Raw genomic sequence first — 17,681 nt, 5'->3', positions numbered from 1 at the left:
AGTACTGCAATTTAGCAGACAATTTTGAGGTAATTCTGTAGAACGGTTCCCTGAGTCAAGTCACAGCAACTCTCTCAAGACACAGCAGCAGCTTTCAAAGCACCAGACTATCCCACAAGCTGCACCCAGACTGTCAGCACTTCTGCAACAGGAGTTCAGGTATTTGTGGGAATATGAAGACCTTCACAGGATTAAGAGACAAAGGCTTCTGAATCTCAGAAAGCAGCTTTTCTGAAAGCTTTTGTTGCCTAATCCATGTATAGAAATACTTTCATTATCTTCTACAGTTATTATTCATTAGAAAAAGAACTTCCCAGAAAAGATATTCAGCCATCAGTGTTTTATTTACTACCAAGCCTCTTTTTAAAATGCTGTGTTTCTAAACCAAAGCCTGAGGAACATAAACCTAAATAAAGCAGGGACCTACAGATTTCAAACAGCATTCAGGTGATCCATATAAAGACAGAGACTAAAAATAATTGAAAAGACTTGGAAAACTAATTAAAGTAAACACAGATTTCAAAGCACTAAGTTTACCACACCCTAACAACAACAATACCATAATAATAATGAAAAGGGTCTTGTAAAACCCTAGTTGACTTCAGAAAGAAAAAGTATATATGCCAAATAAATCTCTCTGCAATTTAATTATCTCCCCAATACTACTGGCAATTATCTCCCCAATACTACTGAGGTTACTGAACTGGGAGTTCAGTTAGTGAAACAAACAGAGAAGTAAAATGTTGGTTGTTTAGGGTTTTTTTGTTTCTTTCTTTGTTTTGTTTTTCTAATATTTTCTAAGGATTTAGGAAGGGCAGGTCCTGCCCGACCAACCTGATCTCCTTCTATGATCAGGTGACCCGCCTGGTGGATGTGGGGAGGCCTGTGGATGTAGTCTACCTGGACCTCAGCAAGGCCTTTGACACCGTTCCCCATAGCAAACTCCTGGCCAAGCTGTCAGCCCATGGCTTGGACGGGAGCACACTGCATTGGGTTACGAACTGGCTGGAGGGCCAAGCCCAGAGAGTGGTGGTGAATGGTGCCACATCCAGCTGGCAGCGAGTCAGCAGTGGTGTGCCCCAAGGATCAGTGCTGGGCCCCATGCTCTTTAACATCTTTATTGATGATCTGGATGAGGGCATTGAGTCCATCATGAGTAAATTTGACACCAAGCTGGGGGCAGGAGTTGATCAGCTGGAGGGTAGAGAGGCTCTGCAGAGGGACCTCGACAGGCTGGACAGATGGGCAGAGTCCAACGGCATGAGATTTAACACATCCAAGTGCCGGGTTCTGCACATTGGCCACAACAACCCCATGCAGTGCTACAGGCTGGGGTCAGAGTGGCTGGAGAGCTCCCAAACAGAGAGGAACCTGGGGGTACTGGTCAATGGTAGGCTGAACATGAGCCTGTAGTGTGCCCAGGCAGCCAAGAGGGCCAATGGCATCCTGGCCTGCATCAGGAACAGTGTGGCCAGTAGGAGCAGGGAGGTAATTCGCCCCCTGTACACTGCACTGGTTAGGCCACACCTCGAGTACTGTGTCCAGTTCTGGGCCCCTCAGTTTAGGAAGGATGTTGACTTGCTGGAGCGTGTCCAGAGAAGGGCAACAAAGTTGGTGAGGGGCTTGGAACACAAGCCCTATGAGGAGAGGCTGAGGGAGCTGGGGTTGCTTAGCCTGGAGAAGAGGAGACTCAGGGGTGACCTTATTGCTCTCTACAACTACCTGAAGGGAGGTTGTAGACAGGCAGAGATTGGTCTCCCAGGCAACCAGCACCAGAACAAGAGGACACAGTCTCAGGCTGCACCAGGGGAGGTTTAGGCTGGATGTTAGGAAGAAGTTCTATACAGAGAGAGTGAGTGATTTGCCATTGGAATGGGCTGCCTGAGGAGGTGGTGGAGTCACCATCATTGGAGGTGTTCAGAAGGAGACTTGATGGGGTGCTTGGTGCCATAGTTTAGTTGTTTAGGTGGATTGGATTGGTTGATGGATTGGATGCAATGATCTTGCAGGTCTCTTCCAACCTGGTCTATTCTATTCTATATCAGAACAAATTATTACATCAGAATATCAATTCTGCTTCCAGTACTGTTAGCCATTAGGATTTAGCTCAGCTATCTAAAATTTTTCATGCATTAAATAGGTTTGGTAATCTCACAAAGTTCAAAATTATTTTTATTGCAATTTCAAATGCAAGTACTTTGGACTTTTCTATCTTGCTTCTCTCCAAAATGGTGATGTAGTTTCAGATAACTGTTCTGGGATACTTTAAAGATGGACTGTATGTGGATATACCAGTATAGTAATTAAGACAAGGTGCTACATAAAAAAAGCATCACTTCAAAAAAATAGGGTGGAGAGAACACTTATCTGCTTTAGTCTCATTTTAGAAAGTGTTGTTACCTCCATCTGAGGAGAAATGTGGGGTCAGCAGCTGGGTGGGATACACACACTCTTGCTCACCACTGTACATGTTTGAGATGCAGCACAGAATCATGAGATGTGTACACACAGCTGAAGGAGTTACTGAAGGAGTCCACAGGCTACTGCACACTTTTCATTGTGGTGTCAGAATTGTGATCAGTTAAAATGAGGAAGATCAAAAGAAGAAAAAACACAGAGCAAAACCAAACCAAACAACAACAAAAACCTTCACAACTAAAAAGCCACCAAAAAATCAAATAAAACCAACCAACAACATACTTGACATGGTATCATAATTGACATAATTACATTAGAGCACACAGCTCTAATAGCAGATAGGGTCACAGAGAATGCAAAGGGGTGCAGCTTCACTGTGCACCACAGCAAAAAGATGAGGTTAAGTGGGACTGACCCTGATCTGCTTGGAGGAGATGCAGGAACCCAAACACACAAGGGAACATCAGACTGGGCCTTTTCCTCCTGCAGATATTTGTCCCACATACCTGGGTAAACAACTTCCTCCAAGATGGTTTCAAGGACACCATTAAAAACAATATGTTTGGTGACAAAAGACTTCTTAGATTTAAACCAGTTCTAGTTAACCCAAACCACATAACCTTGGCAACCAAGACTACTTGAACGGAACAAGAACTGGTATCCTGTAAGCTGAAGGTAAGAAACCAGGATAAGAGCTGCAGCTCCTTTAACTCAAAAGCATATCAGCAATTTGTTAATAATGATCAAGCCACAGGATCAGCACTTGTCCTAAGTTTAAGAAAATAAAATAAATAAAAGCACGGGGGCTTCATATTCTGGGGCTCCAGTTACAGACTTCCTATGGGATAAGGATGCACTGAAGTAAAATGCTTAACATAGAAGAAGAAGGAATTGCATTACCTAAGGATTTTAGGAACAGGTTAACCTGTTTTTAACAGGCAGCTGTCTAGATATGACTGATCATATCTTGGGGCAGGAGTTGCACTAAGTAACCTCTTAAGTCCCCTCCTACCTGATTTTGGATAATTCTATAGTTAGTAGGGCAGCAAAGGGAAAGGTGAACCTTCTGCTAAAAGGTGAAGTGTTCTCATACACTGTTCTGCTGAGGACTCGAAGAGGTGCAGCGACAACCCCCCTGTACAAACTTAACTCTGCTTCACAGAATTTGAACTTGTTCAAATTTCTATTTAATCTATGGTTACAAAAATGTTTTACAGCAAGTCTGCAAGTGCCTGGCTTGCAGAACAGTGCTAGGCTCATATTCAGAAAACCTTCAACAAAATTCAAACCCACAACCACAGGAGAGTAGATGGGTAAGCCTATTATGGAGCCTTTGTAAAAGCAACAGCTAAAACACCAACACTTTCTGGCAGATCTAAAATCAATTTAGGGCTACAACGCGCTTCAAATCTGAAGTGATAGCTGCTTCTTGTTTTGAACTTACGAGCTCATGCTGGTGTGACATTTGATGCTTCTTAAATCACTACCTCTTGAGTGACACGAAACACTCTACCACATGATACTGTACAAGTAAATAACACTTTGTGAAATCCAGCATTTAGATGGAAACATTCTGTACTTTCCTACAGTTCAAAAACATACCCCAGAGCCATGAAAATATCAAGTTACTACCATTTTATACGGTTCAGAATAATTAACTGAGTTACAACTGTTTGACCTTCAGTACAAAATAGGATTTGAGGGAGTACTGATTTTCAGAGCTAAAAAAACCTAAACTAATCAAACTTTCAGATTTGGGAGGGTTTGGGGAGATTGTGTGAAGATTTTTGCTTTGCTTAAAACAACAAGTGAAGGCAAGTTTTGTTTCATCTAATGTCAATATGATGCCATTAAGAGATCCACCTTTTTCCATTACATTTGTCTGCCCTACAAAACTTGCAAAAGACAGACAAACTGATCAGACTGCTACAGGAGAGGTGAAGATCCTTTTTGTTCTCTTAGGGAAGGGCAATAAGACCTCAAACAAGTTGACTGACATCCTCCTCCCAACATCCTTTCTCAACAAATTAGATCTTCTCTGTTTTTTTTCTACTGTGATCCTATCCACCATGAGAAACGGAAGAAGTGATCTAGGAAAGGCAATGGGGGGTGGGGGGTAAAGATACCAGGGAGCACTGAAAGAGAACCTGAAGAGCAAGATTGGGTAGGATGACAGTTATGGTAAAGACTACCTCCCATAATGCACAGGATAGATAGGGAGTACATTAGGAAGTTTGGAAGGACAAAAGTCCATTCAGCAGCTGCAACGTAGCAGCGACACCGGCAAGCTGTTTACCCAAAGGTCATCTTTCAGTCCAACTTAAAAACTGACTTGATAACATATATCACAGCAAGTCTTTGAGATCAGACTCTACACAATTGGCAAGTCAGATCACATGCTTTAAATGAGCTCACTCAGAAGCCAAAACATTACTTCAGGTGCCTCAGGCCAGTGCTTAAAACAAAACCTGTCCTAAGGTTGTCTTTACCCAGCTCAGAGCACACAGATCCATGTTTGTCTGTCCAGTGCTCAGAGCTGACCAACGACCAGTCCAGAAGAAACTACATTACTGCAAGGCTTGCATACCCTGTGTTCCAGCAGCTTTGTATTTACAGACCTATGTCATAAACCACCAGAAAGGGTTCTTCAAAGCTAGTGGTAGAAACTGGTACCAGACAATGAAAGAAATGTTCACAACAGGAGCCACCTGCTGTCAAAGCTTCCAAGTCAGTGCTGGATTCCCATTCTGAGGCACCACCAGGCTCTTGAAAAGCTGTTAACACTTTTTTTCTAAATATGTTTAAGTGGGAGAGATAAAAGAGACAGCAAGATTTAAGAGAAATCGGCCTGAAGTGCTATCCCCAGCTCAAAAGAGCTTGCAGGTGTAAATGGGGGCTGTGGGGGGCAAGCAACACACTCTCTTTTTAAAGAAGGGGGGGGAGTGGGGGAGGGCAGGAGAAGAGATATTGTTCTAAAGCTTTTAGGCAGAATTCCTTTAAAGAGAAAAAGGATAAATACCTCAAGAACACCAGGCATAAGTTACTAGTTTAGTTTCATCTCCTTGCCAGTCTGCTTCATCCCATGGCACATGAGATGATATCCCAGCCATCCTCCATGCTCAGCTTCAACCAGTCTGGCCAGGTCATGCAGCTCACAAGTGTACACAGCAGCTCAAGTGTCAGGAGTAAGATCTTAACAAGATCTTATCCTCCTCTGAGAGCTAGCAAATGTTATTATTTTGTTATTAATTTTTTTTCCAAAGCAAAGCATTTAGAAGCATACATTTTCATGTATGAGCATTGGGAAACAAAATCACACAAGTGCTGCACTGACTTTTTATCCCACTTATATTATCTATGAACTAGATACACATACACTCATATCTAGTTTTAATAGTGAAAGAAATACTAGTATGTTCAGGAGCAAATATTCACATAATGACAAAAGATAAAAGTCATTACATATCCTGTCATTACATATTACGCAGGAAAGTTAAGAGCACAATACTAAGAAACGAATAGAATAGACCATGTTGGAAGAGACCTTCAAGATCATCACATCCAACCTATCACCCAACACCACCCAACCAACTAAACCATGCAACCAAACACCCTATCAAGTCTCCTCCTGAACACCTCCAAAGATGGTGAATCCACCATCTCCCCAGGCAGCCCATTCCAATGGGCAATCACTCTCTCTGTGTAAAACTTCCTCCTAACATCCAGCCTAAACCTCCCCTGGTGCAGCTTGAGACAGCGTCCTCTTGTTCTGGTACTGGCTGCCTAGGAGAAGAGACCAACCCCCACCTGTGTACAACCTCCCTTGAGGTAGTTGTAGAGAGCAATAAGGTCACCCCTGAGTCTCCTCTTCTCCAGGCTAAGCAATCCCAGCTCCCTCAGCCTCTCCTCATAGGGCTTGTGTTCCAAACCCCTCACCAACTTCACTGCCCTTCTCTGGACGCACTCCAGCAAGTCAACATCCTTCCTAAACTGAGGGGCCCAGAACTGGACACAGTACTCGAGGTATGGCCTAACCAGTGCAGTGTACAGAGGCAGAATGACCTCCCTGTTCCTACTCGCCATACTGTTCCTGATGCAGGCCAGGATGCCATTGGCCCTCCTGGCTGCCTGGGCACACTGCAGGCTCATGTTCAGCCTACCGTTGACCAGCACCCCCAGGTTCCTCTCTGCCTGGCTGCTCTCCAGCCACTCTGACCCCAGCCTCAGGGTAAATTACTTCATAAAAATGTGGGTCAAGGTATACATGGTTTTCACTTAGTTATAATTCTTTCTTGCATCTTTTTCACTTTTATATATTCACTAATGACATTTAAGAAGTTCCACTTTCTTACTACTTCATCCCATTCATTTTAAGTGATACCCCATGAAAACATTACAGAAGGCAACAGTTTGTATAATTCATTCAAGGAGTGCAAACATCAAGGAAATTTTTAAAGCTAGAAATGGATTTAGTCTGCAAAGGCCAAATTTGAAAAGAAGTTAATATTTAATCAACTGAAAGCCAGGAGAAAAAAATGCAGCTCTCATGGAAGCCTTCTGACAAGTTAATCAGTAAGTGATACCATTAAGCAAGAAAGGAGAGTCCTCTATATTCAACTAACATTAATGCAACTGATGTTTTAATGTAATTAAAAATCAGTACACTTGCATTCGTAAGTTACTGTTAGTTGATTTTGTCCTTCCAGGTTCAAACTATCCTAGATAATACTTCTGCAGGTTAATGTGGTTCAGTCAGAAAGCAGTCCATTCATTGGTGAAATAAAGCTGTGAGCTTGGAATTCAGGTTTGTAAAACTCTATTCCACTCCCCTTCCAAAAGCAAATTAAAGACTATGTAGAACAATTTTCCCAGTTGAATATTCTGTATTTGTTAACACTTTGCATCAAACTGAAAGCTGATGCCACAGCTTGAAACTTAGGAGCTGCTATGAATATCACCAACAGTGCTCCACACATAGGATTTGTTACCTATGGGCATACTGCAGCTATTTTATTTGGGTTTATTTATTTATATGCTAGACAACTACATGCTAAGAGACATGATAAGGGCCAAGGGAACATAAAATTGTACCTGAAAGCTTGAGTTACCCCAGATAGACTGTCACTATTCAGAGACTATTAATGCAACACTGCTGTCTCAAACCACCTGAAGGAAACACAGATTCTTCTCAGAGGTTCATGCTGTTAGGATGAGAGGCAAGAGACTAAAGTTGCAAGAACAGAAATTCCAGTCAGGCATTAGGAAAGAAGTTGCACAATGACAGCAATCATCACTGTAGAAAGAGACCAGAGATACTCAAAACTCTTCTGCACAAATCCTGAGCAAGCTGATATAAACTCATTCTGCAACAGGTTGGACCAGATGATTTCTACAGGTCCCTTCCAACTCAAAATTACTTTGATTCTGCAATGTTTGCCCAATGCCTGTTTCTTAGAGCAGTTGAAGGAGGAGGGGGAAGGAAGGAGGATACAGCCCTTGATTTAATCTCAAGTAGTATGAAGGACCTTGTTCAAAAATCTTACTACTGAAATATCTCTCTAACAGGAACAATAATATACTGAAATTCAGCATCTGCCAGAGCAACAAGAACCTTGAACACCATGACAGCTGCGGTCAGCTTCAAAAGAAGGTAACAAAATAAAAGTGAAGATGCTAAGAAGATGCAAAGTTGGCAGTAAGGAGGATCAGATTCCTATAGGTTGCATACAGAGAAAGTAAAGACACCATATGGGCACGCCAGGTAGTACAAAATGCCTGGCAATGAAAAAATAAACAGGCAGAACTCAGAGAGCCTACTGAAAACAAGGCAGCCTTCACAAAGCTATGTGGCAGCCAAATGAGCACAGCCATGCAGTACTGTTACTATGTCAAAGTAAGACAAAGGAAACACTACCACCTCAACCCCCTCACAATTTACAGGATTAAAAATGTAAAGGGGATTTCCCCCTTCTTTCTTCAAAATGCATGGAGAAGAACAACAACACATAGGACCAAAAGATGATCAGAGTACAGAAGGGCTGTCTGGAAAACACACACAGAGCAGTGATTTATTTATTGGCAGCTGTTCAGTTTCTTTTTCTAACACTTGCAGAAAACTGAAGCCTTAGTCTTGAGGATTCATAGAGTTTGTCTCAGATTGGAAGAAGTCACAGGATAAAGAGAGGGGAACCAGAACCATACTGGCATTTTGATATGGTTGAAACAACTGAACATATTCTGATATGGTTGAAATATCAAATTCAGTAACAATGATAACTGCTCCCTTGAAACCAAACTAAATGTACACTATTTTGAAAGCAGAAGAGAGGCAAGTATGATGCATCTTTACAACAATGAACCTGCAAACCTTATGTTTCTATCATGCAAGTTCAGAGTAAAGGGTAGCACCAAATGAGAGCTACATAGATGGGGAAGATTAAAAGCAACTTTTCTGAGTGAAGTCCTGACTCACAGAACTAGTAGAATTCTCCAAAGCAAGCAGAAAGCACAAGTACTGAAGTCATATAGCTGATGCTGGTCTGAATGTCCAGAAGTCTTCCAACAAGAATTAATAAAAGCATTCAACAAAGTTAACTGCTCACAGATGAGATAAAAGACCTTTCATGGATAGTAACTGGCAAGGAGATAGTAAGCAGAAGGTAGGAAAAACAGTCAGTTCTTACTCAGTGGAAGATGCTGACCAGTGCTGTTTCACAGATGTCTGTGCCCTTAGTTATATCCATTCATAAATGACCTGAAAGTCAGTTCATAAAATGAAGTTGGTAATCATAATTACAGCCACAAAGATTTGCAGACAGACTTTACAGGACAGAGTGACTAGACAATGAATTTGCAGATTAAAATCACTGGAGGATACATATGTGAAAACATCATATAAGCTGACAAGCTCTGAGCTCATTACTAATGAAGGAATAAGATGTTTGGGTAACAGTATATATTTTTATGATCTGGAATAAAAGGAAGTGAAAGAAAATATATCACTGTAAAAAAAATCAATAGTAAGGTCACTCCTTGACTTCAGAGTGAGGCTTTGATCTGCCACCCATTCTCTCTCCCTCCACCTCAAGTCTGAGAGGAAGAAAAGGTCTAGAAATCTGTCCTCATTCAGTGAAATTTGTCAGGGATGCATTTCAACTAAGCAGCCTGTGGGATTTACAGTCAGAGCCAGGATTAATTGTAAACTCTTGGGTGCAGCTCATACAGGTAGAGATAATTAATGGTAACTAATGGATACTGGGTAATGGGTAATTCATGCTTTATCCCAGAAATGGTCCAGGATTCACCTATTCCCTGAACTATGCCCATGTTAGTGAGCAATCTAATAGTTAAGCACCTAAAGACTATCAGATTCAGTAATTCAGCTTGTTCCTCATCCCAATTTCACTTAGCAGCACAGATTCCAGCCCTGTATTTCAAGCCTTTTTTTAATACTCTGAGATAACTGCTTTTGGCCATAGTGCTCTTTCAAACAGAAGTCACCCCTGGCCATACTCATACTCCCTTGTCTCTTACAGATACATGACATGGAAGAAACACATTTTAGTCCCAGCACTAGAATATGCAGTGTTCCCATAGAGATAATCTCTTCCCTGAAGAATCCCCCACCCATCCTTCATCATTCTAGCAGGTACAGTCTCTGTTACACATGGAGGTCTGCAATTCTCTCTTGGCTTAGCTGTCAGTCTCTTCCAACATGATCTTGAAGAAACTTGCAAGAACTCTCAAATAGGAAATACTGCAAAAAGGCATGATCTCTCATGTTAGGATACTAGGCTAGAAAGAACTTCAGTTTAAACAGGCAGAGCTATCTTTATGGGTTCAGGACATTGAACTCTCCACTGCCCACCTACTGCACAGCACAACTCTTATCATCGTTCTACACTGTTGTTAAATCTTTGCTTACCTGAATGAAAATAGCACCCTCTGCTGCTGCCTTCAGGTCTGTACAGATGCTAATGAGAGCCAACTGCTGCTCTGCACTCAAAGATCCTTTCAGGAATCCCGACTCTTCCAACTCTTTCATTTGTACGCTGGCAGAAACAACATACACATTTAAGTACTTTATCATTGTTTAGTCACCATTAATTTTTAACACAGCTTCTTAACAAACCAGTACTACTATGCTACTGCATAGATCTATGTCCCAAAATACAAAGTTTAGTAATTTCTCTTTGCTCATCCACCTTATAAGATTTTTTTAAACAATTCTTTTCAAGCACAGACAGCTATAAGACCTACTCCTAGATGCAAGCCTGCCATCACCTCAAACCTATTTTCAAATGGATGTAGTATCAGCAAGATTTTTTTTCTACTAAAATCTAATGGGAAGAGAGGTCTCTAACATACTTCATCTAGCTTCACAAAAACCAGCTCCTCTTTTATGAAGAGTCAATGTAGGAACATGGTTTAACTGTTAGAGAAATAAATAAATGCATTCCTCTCTACCAGTGACACTGTGGCAGCCACCAGCAATCCTGAACATACCTCACAGGGAGCAACTGGACCTCAGCTCCCAGTTTCTTTGCAAAGTTTTGGGAGACATCAAGTATTTTTCAGACAGCATATCCAATGAATTGAAAGGGCATAGAGATGTAGCTCATACTGACTCTCCTTCATACTCTTTTCAGACCATTTGGCGAGCAGTATGTGATAATGCACTTGTCCTTGTCAAATCATCCTTTTATTTAGAGCTCTTTACTGACAACAAATATTGACTCTGCAGATCAAATAAAAATATTAAGCTTCCTCCCCAGATTTTCCTAAACAAAATGAGCGGGATTCACCTCACCTACCCTGTCAATATGCACATCTGAAGATGATCTTCAGCTCTCTTTTAGAGAAGTGATAACTGTTTAAGGGGCATTTGTCTCACCCTTTTTAGGCACCTAAGTATGCAATCCATATTGTTTTGTAACAGAAGTATCTATTTCCCCCCACCAAGAGAAAATAGCTCAGAATGAGACAGGCCTTGAGCACAAGCCCTATGAGGAGAGGCTGAGGGAGCTGGGGTTGTTTAGCCTGGAGAAGAGGAAGCTCAGGGGAGACCTTATTGCTCTCTACAACTACCTGAAGGGAGGCTGTAGCCAGGTGGGGGTTGGTCTCTTCTCCCAGGCAACCAGCACCAGAACAAGAGGACACAGTCTCAAGCTATGCCAGGGGAAGTTTAGGCTCAAGGTGAGGAGAAAGCTCTTCACAGAAAGAGTTGTTAGCCATTGGAATGGGCTGCCCAGGGAGGTGGTGGAGTCACCATCCCTGGAGGTGTCCAAGAGGGGATTGGACATGGCACTTGAAGCCATGGTTTAGTAGTCATGAGGTGTTGGGTGACAGGTTGGACTTGATGATCTTTGAGGTCTTTTCCAACCTTATTGATTCTATGATTTAGACCACATATTCTGAAATCAAAGAAGAAAGCTGGTAAGTATTTATCTAAAGACAATCCAGTTCCTACTTCACTAAACAGAAGCAAGTCAACCCCTCAGCAGAGATTCATCAAGCCCTCAGATCTTTAGCTTGAACTGCCTCACCAAATCTTTCAAATAATCTAAATTTTACTTCATCACTCATGTAATTGTGTTGTGTCCAAACAAACCACAGCAAATACAGGCTCTAGTAGATTTATCATGCCTTTATCTGCTGCTTTGCAAGTTACTCTGATGTCTTTTCACAGTATCACTAAGGTTGGAAGAGACCTCAAAGATCATCAAGTCCAACCTGTCACCACAGACCTCATGACTAGACCATGGCACCAAGTGCCATGTCCAATCTCCTCTTGAACACCTCCAGGGATGGTGACTCCACCACCTCCCTGGGCAGCCCATTCCAATGACGAATGACTCACTCAGTGAAGAACTTTCTCCTCACCTCAAGCCTAAACCTCCCCTGGTGCAGCTTGAGACTGTGTCCCCTTGTTCTGGTGCTGATTGCCTGGGAGAAGAGACCAACCCTTTCCTTTCTTCTACTTGAGTTGTTAAAAAGAGGACATTTGTTTCCCTGCAAACAAAACAGCTTCCTAACATGTCTTTCTGACACCAACCCAGAGCAGCAATACCTTGTCCACGAAGTAATCCCACTAAAAATCAAGACAAAGAGCACTTGGTGGCCACTTAACAGTAGTCAAAAACATCAAAAACACATAGTGCAGTTCTGCTCCAGGTGTAGCACAACAGTTAAAAGAAATAAATACCTTTGTATAGCCATGGACTTTGTACATTAAATCAAAGTGTTTCCAACAACAGGGAGTAGTTAAGGTGTCAACAGAGGCTGTTGGAAGCTAGCAAAGGTGACAATGCACATTCCAAATCAGAGCATGCACCCATATTTCAGATTTGGAAGGACAATACCACCAACAACTATTTCTATGCATGCACACACAGAGCACTAACTCCTGCAAGCACTAACTTTCTCCTCTTCAATGAGCTGCTTCAGCAATTAACTCACACATAATTATTTCTGTACTGTAAGTTCTAAAATTTCCTCTTGATTTTTGTCAGAAATTATCACAGGCAGTGATTTCTGGCTCTTTTAGGCAAACCATGCCCGGGTAAGCAGCTAGGAATTGTAATTTGTTTACATTGAAGAAGAGCTTTGAAAAGGTTCAGTTAATTCTTAGCTGGAAAATAAAGCTATGAGTCATATAACTCCTAAGACACTGCTCAGGTTTGTCCTGCTGGCTTCCCTGGAATTCCTTAAGACTTGGTGCTAAAATTAGTTTTTCTAACAGTTTTTGCAGTTCAAAACTCCTTAAAAGAGTTCTGCTAACAGCTTTCTGCCTCTTTCCTCAAACACAGGCTTAGCTTTAAAAACCTAGACCTTTCCTACCCAAATTTAAGCTAGTCAGAATCTCCTTTTAGTAAGTTTTGCTTAAAAGCATTTCAAGGAAGAAAAATAAAGAAAATTTTTATTTATTTTTTTTTAATTTAGTAGAACATGCCCAAATATCTCCCACCACTCCCACCCCAGCAAAGTCAGAGAAATGAGCAGGAAATGCATTGGATCGCTGGAGGAGTTCCCCATTTGGTTTCTTAACAACAAAGCAAACAGACCGTTGGAAAGCAGACTTCTGCCTCTTGAGAAACAGGAAGTTTTGGCTCCATTTTTCCAACCTGCCAGGGTAGCTAGCCAGAAGCCCCATCCAAGAATCTTAGCACACTTCAAGTGCTAATGCTTCATCTGTAATGAAAGGTGTTCAAGAGGGGACTGGACGTGGCACTTGGTGCCATGGTTTAGTCATGAGGTCTGTGGTGACAGATTGGACTTGATGATCTTTGAGGTCTCTTCCAACCTTGGTGATTCTGTGAAACAGGAGCACCTAAGCTAGAGTACCCAAACTTCTGTCCCCTTTAAACCTTGTGATGCAAGACAACAAACCAGTAATTGATAAGGAAGCAGTACTTCAAAAGGTCTTAACCATCCATTCACCAGAAACAAACTTCCCAGCTGCACTAGGCCAATTCCAGCATACTCTTGCTCATAGGCTGCATGTTCCTTTAAAAAAATGTTTGCTTTTGCTTTTTGAAGAGACCACAGCAGAATTAATTCCTACTTTGAAGAAGGTGGTGAAGTTCTTGATCATGTTATAGAATAGAATAGAATAGAGCAGAGCAGACCAGACCAGGTTGGAAAAGACCTTTGAGATCATCAAGTCCAGCCTATCATCCGACACCATCTAATCAACTAAACCATGGCACCAAGCACCCCATCCAGTCTCTTCCTAAACACCTCCAGTCTCTTCCTAAACACCTCCCTGGGCAGCACATTCCAATGGCCAATCACTCTTTCTATGAAGAACTTCTTCCTAACATCCAGCCTAAAGCTCCCCTGGCACAGCTTGAGACTATGTCCTCTTGTTCTGGTGCTGGTTGTCTAGGAGAAGAGACCAACCCCCACCTGGCTACAATCTCCCTTCAGGAGGTCTCAGGTCTCCCCTGAGCCTCCTCTTCTCCAGGCTAAGCAACCCCAGCTCCCTCAGCCTCTCCTCATAGGGCTTGTGTTTCAACCCCCTCACCAGCTTTATTGCCCTTCTCTGGACATGTTTTGTGCAATACTACCCTTGTGTCATCCTCCCTGATCCTCTGAAATGCCAGTACACTTGGTAACTGAGGGATTCAAAAAGGATGGAGCAGTAGACTATGAGATACGGCTTTTATTTTTCTTCCACAAGCTCCTACAGAAGTTGGCAGCATCTGTCTCCTGTTCTGGACCTTTCAACCGCTGCTAGTGTTGACCATCCTGTCACTGATGCTTCTCCGTCACAAATGAGGCAATGAGGTCACCCCTGAGCCTCCTCTTCTCCAGGCTAAACAATCCCAGCTCCCTCAGCCTCTCCTCACAGGGCTGTGCTCAAGGCCTCTCCCCAGCCTTGTTGCCCTTCTCTGGACACGTTCAAGTGTCTCAATGTCCTTCTTAAACTGAGGGGCCCAGAACTGGACACAGTACTCAAGGTGTGGCCTAACCAATGCAGAGTACAGGGGCACAATGACTTCCCTGCTCCTGCTGGCCACACTATTCCTAATGCAGGCCAGGATGACATTGGCCCTCTTGGCCACCTGGCCACACTGCTGGCTCATATTCAGGTGGCTGTCAATCAGCACCCCCAGGTCCCTCTCTGTTTGGGAGCTCTCCAGCCACTCTGACCCCAGCCTGTAGCTCTGTATGGGATTGCCGTAGCCAAAGTGCAGCACCTGGCACTTGGACTTGTTGAATGACATCCCATTAATTAACCTGCAAAACTACTAACTCCATCTTTTATAGCTTAAGGTTGGACTAATTTTTTTCCTTCCTAAACAAAAAAAAAAAATTCTTTCTGTTTACCATCAATCTTCCTGGTAGTCATTTATTTAAATTAGTATGGTTATTTCAATTATGGAACAGGGAATATGTACATGACTTAAATTTTGACCTTTCTTCCTAGGAAATTTTGTTCTTTGGGCCCATTTGCCAACATGTGTATTGACATTTTTGTTGTTTTGTTTCACAAATTAATTTTAAGCCTTCCAAATCCTAGACCCTCTTTATGATCCCCTGGGTATTAGAATGATCTTTGAGGTCTCTTCCAACCTTAATGATTCTGTAATGCCATAAAAGTCTGGTCAAAGGAAGGGAATGTCCTCTGATCCTTACCCTATATTAAAGCACAAACCAGACTGCCTGTGCATGCAGCAGTGCACCACTGCCCTCTACTGGAAGACTTCAGGCTGATCATCCCTGAGGTGTACTGGACAGGTTGTTGCAGCACACATCTATAGCACCTCATAGGACTTCACACTGCAACTGTATTGTGTGCATAGCCTGAAGAGTTTTGACTCAGCTCCCCAAAGAACGAAGAATCCATGTCAATAACTTCCTTCTTGAGTCCACGCTTTGTCTGTCTCCAGAGTTTTACTGTTGTATTGACTCTCCATTGAACCCTACTATGGGAACTGAGCGCATATTTACCCCATGAAATGGCACTCCTGGCCACAAACTTACTGAAATGCCCTTTGTCACAACTCCTGCTTTAAAAGTCTTTACAAAAGGACCTTGCAAGTCACACTGACACTTAACCCATTTTTTTCCACACCCCACTGCCTCACTTTTATCCATGGATACTATTTGGCATAGTATCAGCAATCATACCTAATTTCTTTGTTATTCATACTGCTGCTGTTTAAGCTAACAGTGTGCTAGCTTTATGGAATTACCACTTAGGACCCAATTCTGTGCAGAACTGGAATAAAAGAAGTATGTTGACTCTTGTCTATCGATTCATCTTTTCACACTGGGTAAAGAACACAGATCTGAGACAAGAGCAACTGCAATGCTGCCTTCAAATCTAGTGAACTAAGTTAGTTTAATGGTTACATTTGTCAAAATCCTTTTGACATCTTGGCATTAGAACCAACAAGCATATGCTGAGAAACCTGCCTGACAGAAAGCATTTTCTATGGTTCTCTATTTCTTTTTTGTTGTTGTTCCAAGTTTAGGTTCAATATGGAAATTCTCACCGAAACCAAAGTAGGCTCACCTAAAATAGAGACCCATAATTCACCTCCCTGCTCCTGACCATGAAGACTCAGTCTGACACCTGGGTCTCCCACAGTCACAGATACACTGGCTGAAGGGCCCTGGGAAGTCTCAAGCCCAGCCTTCATCTGCAGCAGAAATATTCATAGAATGGTTTGGACTGAAAGGCACCTTAGAGATCACCAGGTTCCAAACCCCCTACCATGGGCAGGGATACCTTCCACTAGGCCAAGTTGCTCAAGGCCTCATCCAATCTGGCCTTGAACACTCCCAGGGAGAGGGCATCCACAACCTCCTTGGGCAACCCATTCCACTGTCTCACCACCCTCACTGTAAAGAATTTCTTCCTAATGTATTTCTTCCTAATATATTGCTAGCACCAGACTTGGTTAGCCTTGCTTTTGTGTAGCCATGCCTTGAAAAGCCTTCAAGGACGGAGATCTTCAATTTCTAGGCAACCTGTTACTTTTTGAAGTTCTATACAGAGAGGGTCATTGCCCATTGGAATGGGCTGCCCAAGGAGGTGGAGGAGTCTCCATCATTGGAGGTGTTCAGGAGGAGACTTGATGGGGTGCTTGGTGCCATGCTTTAGTTGTTTAGGTGGGTTGGATTGGATGCAATGATCTTGAAGGTCTCTTCCAACCTGGTTTATTCTATGTATGTATTTCCTGTACCAGGCAAATGTTAACACCATAACCCTTCTCAAAACATAGCCTTTGTCGTATTTAAATTGTATATTCTAGTGGCCCAGGACACTGGCTGCCACACAGGAATGAGGTGAAACGACAACACGTGCAAACAGCCAAGTTTTAGCATCCTCTTAAGCATCAACTAAACTTTCCCCCATGCAACAGTCTTTCACTAGACATGAAAAAAAACATCCTTTATGAAATATGAACTGGATACAAAGAGTGAAAAAAATATAGCCTTTCCACTGTAATTAACTACTCTTTTATCAGCAGCATAATTATGTTGAGAACAGTAGCACAGCAACTATTTGACAAAAGTTTATACATTAGAAGCAGTGTAAAGGTTTGGGGTGGGGCATGCACTGAAGCACCTCTGCATCCTATTTGTTAGGATTACTTCAAGAATAGGGTACTACTTACTTTTCTAATCCTCATTTTTTTGAAGTTTAGTAATCTTGCATTCAAACAGGAGTAATACTGACTCAGAAGAAAGCACACTGGGAGTGGAAAGTTGCAGGTTACTACAGGGCATCAATACAGCGTGTCAGACTG

At 42.4% G+C, this 17,681-nt stretch overlaps 1 protein-coding gene across 2 annotated transcripts in view; it reads right to left on the bottom strand.

Moving 5' to 3' along the window:
• Nucleotides 1–17,681, bottom strand: part of CRYL1 (crystallin lambda 1) — a 68,408-nt gene that overhangs the window by 42,209 nt on the left and 8,518 nt on the right. For both annotated transcript variants that reach the window (XM_068144280.1, XM_068144289.1), the window contains exon 3: nucleotides 10,343–10,469. In XM_068144280.1, the coding sequence (XP_068000381.1) occupies nucleotides 10,343–10,469 (127 nt within the window). The remainder of the gene's footprint in view (nucleotides 1–10,342; nucleotides 10,470–17,681) is intronic.

Source organism: Melanerpes formicivorus, unplaced genomic scaffold (assembly GCF_026170545.1).
Source record: "Melanerpes formicivorus ecotype bairdi unplaced genomic scaffold, bMelFor1.0.p_v2 SCAF_1, whole genome shotgun sequence".
Lineage (NCBI taxonomy): Eukaryota > Metazoa > Chordata > Aves > Piciformes > Picidae > Melanerpes > Melanerpes formicivorus.
Note: the sequence above shows the minus strand (reverse complement) of the source record. Positions and strands in the feature narration are given on the sequence as shown.